Below are 17,893 nucleotides of genomic sequence, written 5' to 3'. Positions count from 1 at the left end.
AAATTTGATTTCTCATGTTACGACCCCTTTAACTGAAGCATACAAGAAAATGTAAACACAAAAGGACATTCTTCTGCTGATATTTGTTTTGTGTTCTACAAAAGAAATTCACACATCATTAGAACAACATGACGGTGAGTAAATGATCACAGAATTTGCATTTTTGAGTGATCTATAATATTATATTGTGTTATAAACAAAATACTTCACAGATCATTTTGTCAAGTATAATGTATAAAATTGTTAGTTACAGTTAGTGTGGAAATACGGTTGTTAAGTCATTGTCAGTATTGTTAGTAGATCACCCGCCATCCATTTGCGCTTTTAGAGGATTGTGGTCTCATGCTAATTTGTCCTGTTTAGTAGGCTAAATCTGGCCCTAAATCGGCACTTTGTAACTTTTGGGCCTCTAGCGGTTAAAAAATAAAACTGCATGCATCTCGTGGAAGAACGTTGTTTTGGTAGTGTTTCGGCTCTGCTACTCTGTTAAATGTTCTTCGTCAATTTTTTCTCATTTGTTGTGACAATAAAATTTAAGCTTTGCTAATTTTTACTGTATTTTCTGTACACATGGACGAGTGACGTAGTGTGCAATTTCCCGCGAAATCCGTCCCGACAAGCTCTAAAATGTCGTTATAAAAGTGGTGTATTTGGGTGAAGACACTGGAAGATAGATTCGTTTTATTTATTTATTTATTTTGTACGCTCAGGCTAACTGTTTTTATCAAAAGTTACCTGTAGCTTTAATTAATATTTGTAAGTATAAGTAGCTACTAAGTGTTATTTAATAACCCCGTGACAAAAGCCTTGTAAAGGTGTGTTTTCCCTAAGTGTCAACAAACATGTTGTAATGCGCTCTCACGCGTTTGCCCCATATGTTCCACTCTCCCTCGCACGCGCTGGTTTAGATGTTGTGTAAATGACAGGCGTGTTTTATTGCTCTGGCTTCATGCTGTCATTCATCTCCAGAGCCCCTTGTGTAATCAGTGAATCGCGCGCGCTGTGTGAGTGCGTTCAGCAGCACTAAGGTGAGAAAGCAGAGGGAGGAGTTTAAACTTGCCCGAGGCTTTGGGAGCCGAGTGACTGTCATCCCTCTCTCGGGTTTATATGTGGACGCTTGCGCTGATTTCTCCTGCTCCACAACAGATCTGTGCGCTCGGAGGTGTTGTTCAGGAGCACCGGCTCTCTCTTCTCCCGGACCGGACACCGGTGACCATGGCAGACACCTTCTAAAGCCATCACGGAGAGATACGCGTTTGTACCGACTATGGCTGTAGACGGTAAGCTCACTGTGTTAAACCAGTTTTTCTGTGATTCATAGTGCAGTCACATGCGAACGATGTCCCGTTTATTTACATGGTGACATGCAATGCAGTAGACAATACTTATGACTACTGCTGTGTACTGTACGATACTATACTGGACTGAAGACTAATATTTTTGTATACTAATACCTACTCTACTATAAATGAACTCTTTACACTGTTTACACAATATTAACAGTACTATTTACTAATTTCTTATTATGCTAATTCTTTACAGTATAAAATATAATGTTAACATCATTGTCTACATCCAATTTCACATTTTGTTTTAAATTTAAGAATATTTTCCGCCATTTACTAGAATATTTAACTTAGGTTTCATTCATAGTTAAATTCAAAGTGGTTAAAAACTTTTTTTTTAATTTGGCTATTTTGTTTTTATACAGTGTAGCTACTATTCTTTAGACTATTGTTTTACTGTTTACTCCCTATACTACGGTGTACTACTATAAGACCATTATTTTATTTATTATTTACTTTTTTGCTGCATCCTGTGATGCTATTTATAGGTTTTGCTGAATGCCATGTGCATGTTTTGGTTAGAAAGTTGGTGATTGGTGTAGCCACACTCACACATTGTTGGTTTTTTTAATGTATTTTTGCCCATCATGTTGACATTGTGCTAAACCCGCTGAAGGGAATGTCAGCTAGAGTTCATGGGTTTGTAGCTGGACATAAACATAAAGTCTACCTGACATCCTACATGATGAATGAAAACATTCACACATGCTTTCAGCGATCTCAAGGGCTTTTATGTAATCGTAAGAAATATATGTTTTCCCTTGGCCCCAGGCAATTATATGCAATCATCTGCGGTGCTCAGCGTGGTGCTGAAACGGACAGCAAGACCTTGCCTCACTTTATCCTGGCTTCTTCTTATCGTGTCCTTTTCCTAAATCTTTCCCATTTCACGTGTGTGATAGTGTAGATTCAGTAACTTAAAAGAATAGTTCATCCAAAAATGAAAATTAGCTTAAAATGTGCTCACTCTCAGGCCATCCAAAATGAGTTTGTTTCTTCATCAGAACAGATTTGGAGAAATGTGTGATCACTTGCTCATCCTCTGCAGTGAATGGGTGCCATCAGAATGAGAGTCCAAACAGCTGATAAAAACATTGCAATAATCCACACCACTCCAGTCCATCAATTAACATCTTGTAAAGTGAAAAGCTGCGTGTTTGTAAGAAACAAATCCATCATTAATACGTTTTAAATTTAAAACATTGCTTCCGGCCAAAATAATCCATAATCCATAATAATGCTTCCTCCAATCCTCTGTTGTTCTCTCATATCAAAATCCAACATATTTGTTTGGGACTGTTTTTGCTTGTAAATGATGATTCTGTGCGTACTTCTCTACTGACTGGAGAAAGCAATATTAGGATAAAGGACTCATATTTTAGCCAGAAGCAACAGTTTGAAGTTAAAAACATCTTAATAATGGATTTGTTACACAAGACATTAATTGATAGTCTGGAATGGTTCTGATTATTGTGATGTTTTTATCAGCTGTTTGGACTCTCATTCTGACGGCACCCATTCACTGCAGAGGATCCATTGGAGAGCAAGTGATGGAATGATAAATCTCTCCAAATCTGTTCTGATGAAGAAACAAACTCATCTGTATCTTGGATGGCCTGAGGGTGAGTACATTTTCAGCAAAATTTCCTTTTTGAACTATTCACCTATTGTACCAAGAATAGGATGTCCTTTATATAGAATTATGTTGTGTTCCCTTTGAGCAAAACTTGCATTTGCAAACAAATTACATAATCATAAAGTCTCCCTCAAGGAATGTTAGATAATTATGTTTATTCAAACATGTTGTTTTTTACCCAATTAGGATGGCTTGTTTTAATTAATGTTATATTCTATGAGAAAACTATTATCAATGTTTAAGCACATTTTCTCAGCCATCCTAAGAGAAAGCCTGATATGTGAGTACACAAGAGAACCTCATATTTGCTTTCAAGCCGTTTGATTAAACAACTCAATTACACTTCAGAGAACCGATTGTTTGCTTTAATATCTTTTATTGCACAAATATTGCCATATCATTTTCTGGTTACAATACAGTTATTGCTTGGCTGTAATAAAAAAGATTTCCAGAATAACATTGGTTTCTGATTCACATAAAGCATGTTTGTGTCACTGCTCATATAAAGCTTCATCAGATCTGGAGAGGCACAGATGTTGGGTTAACCCCCTCTCGCCCTGTTTCACACACCCGACAGCTCTGAACCAATCCCAGCATGCAGCACGAAGACTGGGCTGTTTTCCTGCTACCTAAGGGACCACCAATGCATTAAGTGCATGGACACATGCGTGTCACTCATTCATGCATACAGATGGATTAGAAATGCTAGACCCACAAGGTCTACTCACGGATGCTAACCACACGCACAATGGCTGAAAAAAAAACAAAAAAATAGAAAGAGAGAGAGAGAGAGAGAACGAGCAGTAGTGATAAAAAGAGAGTAATTTCTGGCCCGTTTCGCTCAGATTGACATGCAATGGGTGAAGGGAGTGTATATTTTGGCTCAATGTGTGTTTGCCTGTTATCAGCAGAAGCGATTCCATGCTTGACCAGTCTGTCAACACCACTGACTGTTTTTTTTCTGTGACTGGTAGACATTTGCTCTTACTCTGTCTGTCATTTGAGAACACAAATAATGAATTTCATTAATTTTGACCGTTTCGCTTCAGTCGCCTAGCAGACGTTTTTGCTACTTTTTTAATGGAAATAAATCTTGTGTGTCACATTTTCCACTTCCCAAAAATAAAGAATTAAAAAAGAAATAAATAAACAAAGCAAGCATAACTTTCACATTTACATTTAGTCATGTTGTTCATTTATTCTTTCACCTCAACTGCTGAGAGAAGAACAGCTTTTCCATCGTATTTTATAATTATTTTGACTTGGTCCATCAGTTTATAAAACACAAAAACTGTATGCACTTATAATGGAAAGTTTATATGAAAGCAGTTAAAAAAGCTTTCAATGCAGAAATGTGAAGCTTGTGCTATATTTGTGTTATAATGCTTATTTTCATTCCGTCATGTGTGTTATTTTAGCTATAAAGTTGTTTAAATCATCATTTTAACAGTAATATAAGTTTTATAAGTAATAGTATAAGTAACAGTGGGACTACTTTTATACTGTTCATTGAAAGACTGGATACTGATGCACCAAAATGATTTTTTACCAAAATACTGAAAATGAATTCAACAGAAAATTTAATTATTTTTGGGTAACTCAACTTCTTTCAGAACTGTGAGAAATAAACTCATGTTTCACAATTCTGAGTTTACATCTCGCAATTCTGTTTTATGTAATTCTGACTTTTTTCTCAGAAAAAGAGCACGTCTCTTTATATCTTGAAATTCTGACTTAATATTCTCAAATTCTGACGAAAAAAAAGCCTGAATTGTGTGAAAAATGTCAGAATTGTGAAATAAAAAGTTGCAGTTACCTTTTTTTCTATTTGCAAGTGGAAACAGGCTTCCATACAGAACAGATGCTGACACAGTCAAAACACGCCATTGCAAAGTGCTACAGTAATTAATTTTGGCAATATTTTGAATTGCCATCAGTATTGAATACAAAATGTTAGAAGCCAATTTCACCTTACTGGTCTCATTTTATCATTTATAACATTTACATTCAAAACAGTTTGTATTTTATGTTTATCCAATATTATTGCCTTGTCCTATAGACAATTTTTGATTTAAAAAAGTCTAAATTATGTCTGTGGTAATGGACAGTATGTCACAGATGCTGATAATAGAAATGAGCTAATATTGAACCCTGAACATTCCTTTAACAATGCTCCCAAATCTGTTCCTTTAGGAGCTTTTGTCCTAAAGCCTCTTGATCTTGTTTGTACTCAGAGCATTGTAGGTCAGATTAAAGAATCTCGCCCCTACCACATGACCGAAGTTACGTCCCTGTAAACTGATTCTCACATGAGTGAATGAATAAAAGAAGAAAAGGAGGTGAAATGAAAGGAAGCTACTGTTTTCTTTAGCCACATAAACATGGTCTTTATTAGCTTTCTCTCACATGTTTGTTAAGGAGGGGCTCTTAACAGCTATTTGGTGTCCTGCCCAAAAGCTTTTGAAATGCGATCCTGCCTCAAATGGCGTGGAATGTGTGTGTGTGTTTAGGCCAGCATCCTTGTGTCCTCACAGGCATTGTATCCACCTTAAACCATCCATCCATCCATCTATCCCTTTATCCCTCATCCTTTTGTATCATATCTTTTAGAAGCAGACAAAGGATTTTGCTCAAATGGATTTTGTGTGTGTTTGTATTTTTGTAGAATACAGCATGTTTGATCTGTGTGTGTGCGTTTTCATTATGTTTTTGTGCTGCTGTGTGTATGTTTGGGTTTTACTTCTCGTTCTGTTGACCTGTTGGTCTTAATATCCTCTTACGGTGTCTTAGCAGTTCACACAGCATCTGTGCTGACATCAGGGGAAGAGAAAGTAAAAAAAGATTTGCCTGCTTTTTTCTTGCAGTGATCCATTTATGTGATAAAAGATTTTAAATGAAAAGACGTCACTCTCTGTGTATTATAGGTTTAATGTTTGTTGTACATATTTGCACAGCTAGCATTGGTGGATATTTTTGTGTCTGACTTTGATCTGGTTAGACAGTTCGCCGTCAGGTGCATTCACACCCACTCTAGTCAAAAATAACAAAGGAATGTGTACAGGACTGACAGAATTTCCATCAGAATTTGGAACCAGAATTTCATGGAGTCAAATAAGAATCCTTTAAGAATGGCTCTATGAAAAACTTAAATCTTGCTGGATAATTATAATTTGTTCCAAAATCAGACTGTATAGGATTCTCTTCCTTTCTGGGTGGTTGAGTGTTCTAGATGGTTGTCAGGAAGTTGATGGTTTCTAGAATATTGCTTTGTTTTAGGGCCCTGTTTACACCTGGTATTAAAGGGATAGTTCACCAAAAAGTGTAAATTAGCCCATGATTTACTCACCCTCAAGCCATCCTAGGTGTATATGACTTTCTTCTTTCAGATGAGTTATATTAAAAGATCCTGGCTTTTCCAAGCTTTTATAATGGCAGTGAATGGTGGTCCAGATTTTGAAGCAAAATAAAGTGCGGCCATCCATCGTAAAAGTACTCCACATGGCTTCAGGGAGTTAATAAAAGCCTTCTGAAGTGAATCGATGCGTTTGTGTAAGAAAAATATCCATATTTAAAGCTTTATAAACCAGAGTCTCTAGCTTCTGTTAACTGTGTTTATTTTTATTGGAGCACTTTTTATGATGGATGGACACACTTTTTTGAGCTTCAAAATCTCGAAACCCATTCACTGCCATTATGAAGCTTGGAAGAGTCAGGACATTTTTAATATAACTCAGACTGTATTAGTTTGAAAGAAGGAACTCATATACACCTAGGATGGTTTGAGGGTGATTAAATCATGGGATAATTTTCATTTTTGGGTGAACTATCCCTTTAAGATGCATTTTGGTCAATCGGATTATAAGTAGACAAGGGAGATGTTTATACCTGCTGTTTTCAACCATCTTTTCATTATGTTTTTGTGCTGCTGTGTGTATGTTTGGGTTTTACTTCTCGTTCTGTTGACCTGTTGGTCTTAATATCCTCTTACGGTGTCTTAGCAGTTCACACAGCATCTGTGCTGACATCAGGGGAAGAGAAAGTAAAAAAAGATTTGCCTGCTTTTTTTCTTGCAGTGATCCATTTATGTGATAAAAGATTTTAAATGAAAAGACGTCACTCTCTGTGTATTATAGGTTTAATGTTTGTTGTACATATTTGCACAGCTAGCATTGGTGGATATTTTTGTGTCTGACTTTGATCTGGTTAGACAGTTCGTCAGGTGCATTCACACCCACTCTAGTCAAAAATAACAAAGGAATGTGTACAGGACTGACAGAATTTCCATCAGAATTTGGAACCAGAATTTCATGGAGTCAAATAAGAATCCTTTAAGAATGGCTCTATGAAAAACTTAAATCTTGCTGGATAATTATAATTTGTTCCAAAATCAGACTGTATAGGATTCTCTTCCTTTCTGGGTGGTTGAGTGTTCTAGATGGTTGTCAGGAAGTTGATGGTTTCTAGAATATTGCTTTGTTTTAGGGCCCTGTTTACACCTGGTATTAAAGGATAGTTCACCAAAAAGTGTAAATTAGCCCATGATTTACTCACCTCAAGCCATCCTAGGTGTATATGACTTTCTTCTTTCAGATGAGTTATATTAAAAGATCCTGGCTTTTCCAAGCTTTATAATGGCAGTGAATGGTGGTCCAGATTTTGAAGCAAAATAAAGTGCGGCCATCCATCGTAAAAGTACTCCACATGGCTTCAGGAGTTAATAAAGGCCTTCTGAAGTGAATCGATGCGTTTGTGTAAGAAAAATATCCATATTTAAAGCTTTATAAACCAGAGTCTCTAGCTTCTGTTAACTGTGTTTATTTTTATTGGAGCACTTTTATGATGGATGGACACACTTTTTGAGCTTCAAAATCTCGAAACCCATTCACTGCCATTATGAAGCTTGGAAGAGTCAGGACATTTTAATATAACTCAGACTGTATTAGTTTGAAAGAAGGAACTCATATACACCTAGGATGGTTTGAGGGTGATTAAATCATGGGATAATTTTCATTTTTGGGTGAACTATCCCTTTAAGATGCATTTTGGTCAATCGGATTATAAGTAGACAAGGGAGATGTTTATACCTGCTGTTTTCAACCATCTTTTCATTATGTTTTTGTGCTGCTGTGTGTATGTTTGGGTTTTACTTCTCGTTCTGTTGACCTGTTGGTCTTAATATCCTCTTACGGTGTCTTAGCAGTTCACACAGCATCTGTGCTGACATCAGGGGAAGAGAAAGTAAAAAAAGATTTGCCTGCTTTTTTTCTTGCAGTGATCCATTTATGTGATAAAAGATTTTAAATGAAAAGACGTCACTCTCCGTGTATTATAGGTTTAATGTTTGTTGTACATATTTGCACAGATGGCATTGGTGGATATTTTTGTGTCTGACTTTGATCTGGTTAGACAGTTCTGGAGCACTTTTTATGATGGATGGACACACTTTTTTGGGCTTCAAAATCTCGAAACCCATTCACTGCCATTATGAAGCTTGGAAGAGTCAGGACATTTTTAATATAACTCAGACTGTATTAGTTTGAAAGAAGGAACTCATATACACCTAGGATGGTTTGAGGGTGATTAAATCATGGGATAATTTTCATTTTTGGGTGAACTATCCCTTTAAGATGCGTTTTGGTCAATCGGATTATAAGTAGACGAGGGAGATGTTTATACCTGCTGTTTTCAACCATCTTTTCATTATGTTTTTGTGCTGCTGTGTAGCTGAGTAGCAGCTTTCTTTTCTTCTCTGATAGCCTCAAAACTATGCTGAACTTTGTGGGTTTGTGTTAGCATCAGGACTGGTAAGAGAAAATTGTGGTTTTTAAATTATTATTATAATTTTTTAGCTTTTTGCTTTCAAACCAAACTGATGATTTCAGCAGGCAAACTTGAAATCCCTTCTTGCTAGTGTGCTTCAGCAACACTAATGTTTATGAATTAGGTCAGTAGGTGGAGAGGAGGCGGTATTTAGAGGCTTGTCAAACACATTTGGCCACATGAGCATTTTCACTATGAAACCAATCTGGTCGAATGTGTTTTTGACTGCCTCTGGTAGTGGTCGAAAGTGGACACGCTCAAAACTTTTCAGACCCCCTTTACACCTGTATTTAGCATTGTTCACTTATGATTCGATTAGGGTTGCAAAGGGGCAGAACATTTCCAGAAACTTACAAAAATTTTCTGAAAGTTTCCAAAACATCCTGGAAATTTTCCTGAAATATACTGGAATTATTCCACCCCTTTGCAACTCTAGATTGGATCAACAAAAATGCATCTTAATACCAGGTTAGTCCTTTAACATTGTTAAGTGGTTTCTAGGATGTTCTTGTTGGTTCCTAAAACATTGCTATGTGGATTCTAGTATGTTCTGGTTTGTTTCTACTGGGGTGTTGATAGATGGTTGCTTTGGTGTTTTAGGTGGTTTCTAGGGCAATGCTAGGTGGTTGATGGGGTGTTCTGGGGGATTGTTTGGGAGTTGCCTTTTGGGGCTATTGTAGGTGGTTGGTAGGGAATTTCAGTCAAGGAGTTGCTGGGTGGTTGCCTACTGGTTAAATTTAAATGAGCCTTTCAAGTCTCTGTTACAGTACATTGTGTTCCTTCCTTCTTTGTAAATATGTTTTTTAACCGTATTATCTCCTGCCTTTTTAAAACTGTAAGTACTTAGAGAAAAGTAATCCTACACCCCAACAATGTTGGTAGCACAAACGGTACAGGTCGAATTGAATATTTTAGGTTAGAAATTTGCTCCAATCCCTAACTCTAAAAATAATCCTTAAAAGATACCACTTATAAATATGAATGAATTGTGCTGAAACCTCTTGTTTGATCTGTGTAAAATGATACAGTTAAGGCGGAACCTGAAGATGTAGTTTACAGCTTGCCGATGCCTTTCACATTCTAATCAATAAGACTGTATAGGTTACATGGTTCATCCATATGCTGCCTCATTACGGATCAGCGCTACTTCTGAGATTCCCTATGAATAATAGTGGGATTGAGGGGGATGGGGAGGAAAAGCAAGGGGGAGGTGTCTAATAAACATTCACTCGTCGATCCCTGTGGACTTTAAACAGATTGATCAAGCGTTGAAACCCGGGAGGGATCAATTTGGCTTAAATCAACAAGCATCTTTGTGAACATGGACAGAGAGTAAGAAGGAGGCAGAGAGATGGCTGAAGAATGGAGAAGAAAGGTCCATTTCATTTGCTGGGAGGACTGATGGCTGGGTCGACCTGTGAGCTACGGATAATTGCTCTTGCAGAGGGTAAAGCTTTATACCCTCAACATCCCGAGTTTTCTGATCTTCGTTCTCCCCCCAGTGTTACCTAATTTCTTCAGTACTGTGGTCACTCTTGATTTTTTAAACGGCCGGTCTGTCAGCTCCTCTCATCCTGTTGTATTAGCAAGCTCACGGGCCCATGTCCAATATCTCGCCGTTAATTAGTGCTCCACGAAGAAAAGAAATGCATGATTGGGAAAGATAAAGGATGAAAAAGGAGGGGGATGTTGAGGAAAGAGACAGAGAGAGAAATGGAGAAAAGATAATAGAAACCGCTGAGAGGGTTGTGCTAATTAGCGATAATGCACTTGGTTTGAATTTGATGGAAATTGATGGTCTCGTGTAGGCTAGTTAGTAGTTACTTTTCCAAAGCATCTCAAAGCAGTGGTTCTTAACCAAGGGGCCGCAGGATGACTTAAACCTATTTAAATGAATGGATTATATAAAAATAATCAAATTCGAATCTAATTTAAAATGCTAAAAATAAGCACATAAAATCAAGATGTAAACTGAAATAGTTTTTGTTTGTTTTTTCCCTCAATTCCATTTTAAGGGGCCAAGCACCAAAGGTATCCTATTGTTTCTTCTTCTTCTTCTTCTTCTTCTTCTTCTTATTCTTCGGGTGTCTATATGCAGCACATAGAACCGCTTGCATGAAAGTTATGAAATTTGGCACACTGATAGAGGACAGTCTGAATATTAACCATAGCAAATTTGGAGGCTCTATCTCAAACTCTGTAACGCCACTACTAGGCCAATTGTTCGGCTAATAACGTTTGAACCTTAAGGTCTAGAAGCAAAATTCTTTGTTCTTCTACCTTGACTCATGCCAAGTCGAATGCATACCAAAATTGAAATTTCTACAGGTCAAGATTTTTCATAATTTTGAATTTAGCGAGAAATCTTCTTTTTTTGAACTTGTCCAAAGTTTCACCAAAATTGCTTCAGATCATCTTCTGACAATGCTGGCAAAAATTTCTCAAAAGATTTCTGATAGACCAAACTATTCTCATCAAGCCTGTTAACAAATTTGACAAAATTCACACAAAAATAGGCACGAGGCTGTATCTTCACAATGCTTTAGCGGATTCTGACCAAACTTGGTATGTAACAAGCATGACCTGAGGGAACATGTGTAGTTTCGGCACAGCATCATCTACTGGTCAAAAGACTTTACTGATTATAACTTCTGACCAGTTTGGCCAAAAATCATAAGATTGATCTCATTAGATTCTGAGTGGCATACTGAACCAAACTATACCCAATTTTCCTATATCAGCCATTTTGGGCATTTTGTAGAAAAATGCTGTATCAACAAATGTCTTTAACAGGGGTCACCAACCCTGCTCCTGGAGAGCCATACTGCAGAGTTCTGCTTCAACCCGAATCAAACACACCTGAACCAGCTAATCAATAGGCTTGTTTGACTTGATGTGGCTCTGCGCAGAATGATCAGTGTATGACATCAAAGTACCGCGAGAGCGATAAGAGAGCAGACAGATCCTTAAGCTTTCGAATCACTCTCGCTGTACTTTGATGTCATACACTGATCATTCTGCAACGCCGCGCAATGCCGCTTCAAGTCAAACACACCTAAGGTGTTCAGGGCTACTTAATTACAGACAGGTGTGTTGAAGTAGGGTTGGAACTTGAGGGACAACCTTCCTAAATATATTAGCACCTATATTTTCATGTATTAAACCCCTATTACACTGTATGAGGAAAATATTAATTGTAATATTATAAAAACATATTTCTAAAGATAAATAATGGGCTTTTATGTAGTTATTGTGCTTAACCCAAAGAAAATAGTTATATATATATATATATATATATATCTCTGTGTTTGTGTGTTCTCTTATTTTCAAGTGAAAATAAGAAATAAAAAGAAAATAAAAAGAAATGAAAATCTTCTTATAGCTTTGAGTGAAAAAAAAACACTATCAAATGTAGAATATGTAATGTATTATTATTAGTAGTAACAATAATAATAATAATAATCAGTTTATTATTTTATTATTATTAATATTTTACCCAAAGTTATGAGCAGATTTTCTTTTCATTTGTTTCTTTTTCTGCAGACCCTTTTACTTCATATTCAGAAAATACTGTATCATGTAGAGATTATTATTAAACCAGTGCCCTATTCTTTAATTGTGAACTATTTGTGACTGTTCATAATGTGTGATGGAGGTTTCTGGTTGGTCAGTGGCCTCGTTGAAGGCACTAGGCAGAGACGATGCTGCTCCTGCCGGCAAAAAGCAATTACACAATTACACTGATTTTTAACATCTGTATTATCAGTCTCACCCAGCACTCCTCCAGCTAATGGATGCATTATGAACCCGAGAACACGAGAGAGGGGCTCAGCGGACCACATCGCCTTTCTATTCTCATCTGTGTTTCTGTGCGTGATGAACAGCTCTATACATTTTACCTTGTCTCTCAAAATATCACCCATGGGCCATATCTCTGACTCGAACTCTGTCTCTGTCCCTTTCTCTCACATCAGCTTCCTCTTCTGACCCGCTTTGACTGTCTGGTCATCCACACAAACACAGACCTCAGCTGCAGGGGGCATAGATGTGGACAAAAAAAAAAAAAAAAAAATTAGGCGGCTTATAAAATTAGGTGGCTGTTAAGGTTTACCGCACAGTTTATTATATTTTATTCTCTGATTCGTCTTCACAGTTGGCGGTAACACTGTGCAGTTATGATACCAGATACTATACTTCAATATGCACTGCAGTAAAAACCTAGTCAGAAAAACCTGGTCTTGTTGCCTCTAGAGGAAACTGATGCTTTCTTGTAAGGCTTGTGAGAGAAGCGCACTTAATTTTATTTAATTTGCACTTGTAGTGTACTTCAAATCTTACAAGTGTTTTTATAAAAAAATAAATATTTGCAGCTAATATCATATTAATTAAATAAAAAGCTACTTAAGTAGACTTAAAGAGAGTTCACTGTTGTGACTTAGTACACTTTTAAAAAGTGCACTTTGTAATAATGTCAAATGAAAAGTTCATCTTAAATCATTGTTTTAATAATCTTTGTGTCACGCTACAGTGTGAAATGAGTGCACAAAGATGAATGAAGGCAAACAGTCTTTTAAAGGGGTCATCAGATGCTTATTTTCCACAAGTTGATATGATTCTTTAGGGTCTTAATGAAAAGTCTATAACATACTTTGGTTAAAATTTCTCAATGGTAGTGTAAAAAAAACACCCTTTTTACCCTGTCAAAATCAGCTCTATATTCAGCAAGCCGTTTTAGTCCATGTCGCTTTAAATGCTAATGAGCTCTGCTGACCCCGCCCCTCTCTTCTGTGGGGTGATGAGCAGTACTGTTTAATTTAGCCACATTTAGCTGCAAAACTTGCTAACTAGCACATTATTAGGAAAGGCAATTTGCAAAGATTCATAAAAAACCCTTATACTCACTTCTTCTGTAGATGAAGCTGGATCACGAATGATTCACGGGAACATAGACGTATTTAGGCAGATCGGGGATCGGAGCGTTCCCTTCAAAAACGAAAGTAATGTTAATCCTCTGCGTCTTCAGCGGCTCAGACGTCGGGAGTAAACGACGACTGCTATATTCATTATTACATTCAACAACAAAACACGTCAATCGCTTAGGAGGCATTCTTGTCTTCCCCTGCACTGGAGTCGATGGTGGACAGCTCTCAGCTCACTCAGGGCATGTCTAAGGTAAGACAGCCTTGTCAATCAACTCGTGGGAGCGGCCTGTGCAGAACTACATCATTCTAACAGGAATCTCAGAACAGCCTGATTTGAGAAGGGGGATTTTAAAATAGAGGGTAAAACCACAGAAGGAGAACCACATAATCCACAAATGACATTTACAATACCAGACAAGGGAACACAGGGCAGACTAGAACTTAAAAAGGGAGGCAAATGAGGATAATTAGTGAGACACTGGTGAATCAAATGACGAAATCAAAGGGGAGACAGAAACTAGTTCACACTGGGAACTCGTGAGGGATGAAAACGCAACAAAACAGTTCAAGGGTGTGACACTTTGGTTGTGCATTAGAGTACAACACTTAATTTGATGCGTTGACTAACATAACTAAAGCACATGTAAAGTACTGTAGAGTGTTTTTTATTTCGATATTACACTCGATATTACAGAAGGAAATATCGCAACTTCATAATCAAAAATATGTAATTCAAAATATATTTAAGTACATGACATACAAGTGTCAACAGAAATTACATTAAAGTATATTTTAGTTTACCATAAATACTTGTACAGTACATTCAGCATTTCACTTTAACCAAATTTGAACAGACAATACAAGTAATTATGAAATTACATAAATATGTACTTAAGTCCGACTTCAGTGGGTCAAATTCAGGTAATTGCATTTAATATGAATTTATAACAAATCCAATTAATTGTCTGAAAACATTATATCTGCACTTCAGTATATTCTTTTGAAGTATATTATGTTTGTAATAAGTGATCTTATTTTAGAAGTATGCTGTAAGTGTACTTCTTTTTCACAAGGGTAGAACTGATACAGTGTAAGCACATTAAAGTGTCTTTATTATGTAAGTATGTATTACATAAATACACATAAAGACATTACGTCAGTATTAAAGAGTGGGAGAGCGCAGTTGTGAATCTTTCCCATTAAGGCCCATGTGTTGTCTGTCTGCACAGGGACTGACTGCTGTAAAGATGCTTTATCAGGGTTAAGTAAGGTAGAGCTCTTACTGTCCCTGAGCAGGTAGAAACCCAGAGTCTCTAGGGTGCCTATAGGGAGCATCTGATGCATGTTGCACACAAACATTTGTCAGTGGATTTGCCTGAGTTTGCAAATACCTTGAATATGATGTGAAGTTGATCAGACTTTATGTCCTTGAATAAGTCACTCGACTCCAGGTTGTTCCAGAGGGACTCTCCCTTATTAATTATACTGTAAGGTGATTTAGATAGAAGTGTCAGCTAATTTATATATTAATTTGTAGTTAATTAAAAAAGATTGCAACATCAACAGTGGAGCCTTCATTGTTGCCATTGTTAGGGGTCAGATAAGTGTTTTGATGAGGATCTGATAGTTGTTGACTCTCCATTTTTGCACTTGAAACTTAGTGAGGGTTGCTTATAGTATGTTACATTAAAAATCGGTTATATTAAAAAAAGAAAATGACAGTATATATATATATATATATATATGTATATACATTATTTGCCACTCATATCATATAGATCACGGTGTCCACCCAAGGATTTGTGTGAAAGAACTGCAAGGTGAGATTGTTTTCGAACTGCTAATAAAAAAATTAAAATAATAAATGTTCATTATTCATAAGGTAGAATGAATAATAATAAATGCTAAAATATTTAAAGCTGCAGTCCATAAGTTTGGCCTCTTTGACGCCATCTCTGTTTGAAACCTGCAATTGCAGTTATTTACATAATTATTTTCTTTCTTTGGGTTGTGCGTTGGCATGGCTCCTTAGCACGGATGAATTTTAATGTTTTGAGGTGAATGTATAGCTGTCAGTCACTGCACTGGTGTGGATCCTGTACTTAGGAATCACAGATTCTAGCCTACGTCTATGGAAGTATGACCCAAATAAGAATTTTCACCAGATATTGTGTCTGAAGTAACAAGTCTGCCACTTTTGTTCTGACCAACTGAGGAAAAAAGCATTACAATAAATCGTGCTACCAGTGGTGATTAAATCTAACGATGGCTTAGCTCATATCACATCAAACAATGCAAATTATTATTATTGTTATACTTGGTTCTCAATCAGCATTGCGTGACTATTTGTATGTAGTGTGTATTAGAGGTCTGCATTCCCGCGGCTCTCCTGCGGGAACCGCGGGACCCGACCAGATTTCTTTCGACGCGGGATTAAATTCCCGAATAAAATGCGGTAGCGGTCGGTAACTCAGGTGTAATTTGAACGGGAGCTGGCGGTTTAACAATATCCTGTACCCGACGTCCTTTCAGAACAGCAAATCTGCACTTTATTCTCATTAACCACCGGTACAGCCTGCACTCAGGACTGTTATGCACGCGCTGCACGCATGTACCAGTGCTCTCTACGTCACGCGTTTCATTTGCGGGGTATGTGCACGCAGCATGTGCATAACGGTCCTCAGAGCAGGTTGTAGCCTACCGGTGGTGACAGAACAGGCAGGTTGTCGATGAGTGACAGAGCAGAATAAGGATGGAGCAAAGTGAGGATGCGCTGTCCTTGAATAACCTTCAACTCGGTTTTGTTTATATTTTGCTTAGCCTATAATTTTAAATGACAGCTAGGTGTCGTATTTATTTATTTATTTTTCTCTGCGACACATTTCCTACTGTGTTAACAGCAAAATGTTAAAATTTAGTATTTTGACAAGACGAATAAAATAACTAATAGGCTATTTTTGTACAACCTACAGTTTTTTTTTTTTTTCTCTGCAACACTTTTTCCTATTGTGTTGTAAATGTTAAACGAATTGTATCCTGACAAGACGAAAATACACTTTTTTCTACTGTGTTGGCAGCAAAATGTGTTAAGACACAAAATTCATTTAACATTTTGCTGTCAATAAATTCAAGACTCTTGACAAGACGAATAAAATAACAAATACAATTTTGTGCAGACTACACGTTTATTTGTTAGCCTATCTCTCTTTCTTTCAGTAGAGGAAATTTAAATGTGAGATTCTGGAAATGAGATCTAAATTTAGTGGAACGGTCGGGTCGGGAAGAAAATTATTCAAAGTGGACAGTGGGTGAACAAAGAGAGAATATATTGTGGTAGTGGGTGGGTGCAGAATAAAACCTTGCGGGAGCGGGACTAAAAAAACAGTCCTGCCCAGACCTCTAGTGTGTATTAGCGTGTAGATTTCGATTTCTGTACAGTCTAATCTCTAATTATCATACCATTCGAATTTCATTTAAAGAAATTCTTTTAACCCCAAAAGCAAATTATTCTTCCTTAGAACTGGTTCTGTTTAAAATACAAAACTTGTGTAATTCCACATAGGCTATCTGCAATCAGATGCACATTTAAAACTGGAATATAATCTAATTTCGGTCACATGTGTTTCATAAACACATAATCCTTTTTGGATTACAATCCGTCATCAAAATGATAAATTTAATTATCCCAGCTGTTGTGACAAAACGCTATAAACAATCCTCCACCTGCAGCATCCTACTAGCCGGGACAACTTCTTTATGCTTACATGATGTAATGATGCAGTGGCATGATCGAATTTCCGGCCAATTGCTATCAGTACCTCTCAAATTAGAAAACATTACAAGCTTACCTTTGTGAATCGGACTAAGGTAAGGCGATAGTTTTGAACACTGGCTGGTTGTGTATGGTTATGTACTTAAAAAATTGATTTTGGATCATTTTAACCAAAAAAAGTTACTGACTGCAGTTCTGTCTAATAATTAAAGGGGTCATGCTATTTTAAAGATCATTATTTTGTGTATTTGGTGTAACAGAACATGTTGACATGCTTTAATGTTCAAAAAACATATAATTTTTCAAATACTGTACATTATTGTAGTTCCTCTATGCCCCGCCTCTCTCAAACGCGGCGTGTTTGAATGAGACGTTTTAGGAGGGCGTGGACGAGTCG

General features: G+C 36.9%; 1 protein-coding gene across 3 annotated transcripts in view; it reads left to right on the top strand.

Annotated features, from left to right (window-relative positions):
- The first annotated feature begins 926 nt into the window (after positions 1–926).
- Positions 927–17,893, top strand: part of samd10b (sterile alpha motif domain containing 10b) — a 98,066-nt gene continuing 81,099 nt past the window's right edge. The window contains exons 1-3 of one of the 3 annotated variants that reach the window (XM_058762317.1): positions 927–1,028; positions 1,147–1,280; positions 2,835–2,968. In XM_058762317.1, the coding sequence (XP_058618300.1) occupies positions 2,902–2,968 (67 nt within the window). In that variant the 5' untranslated portion in view covers positions 927–1,028; positions 1,147–1,280; positions 2,835–2,901. Of the gene's footprint in view, positions 1,029–1,112; positions 1,281–2,834; positions 2,969–17,893 lie in introns of those variants that run through there. The other 2 variants (XM_058762316.1, XM_058762318.1) reach the window with 2 other exon arrangements.

This window comes from Onychostoma macrolepis, chromosome 23 (genome assembly GCF_012432095.1).
Source record: "Onychostoma macrolepis isolate SWU-2019 chromosome 23, ASM1243209v1, whole genome shotgun sequence".
Lineage (NCBI taxonomy): Eukaryota > Metazoa > Chordata > Actinopteri > Cypriniformes > Cyprinidae > Onychostoma > Onychostoma macrolepis.
Note: the sequence above shows the minus strand (reverse complement) of the source record. Positions and strands in the feature narration are given on the sequence as shown.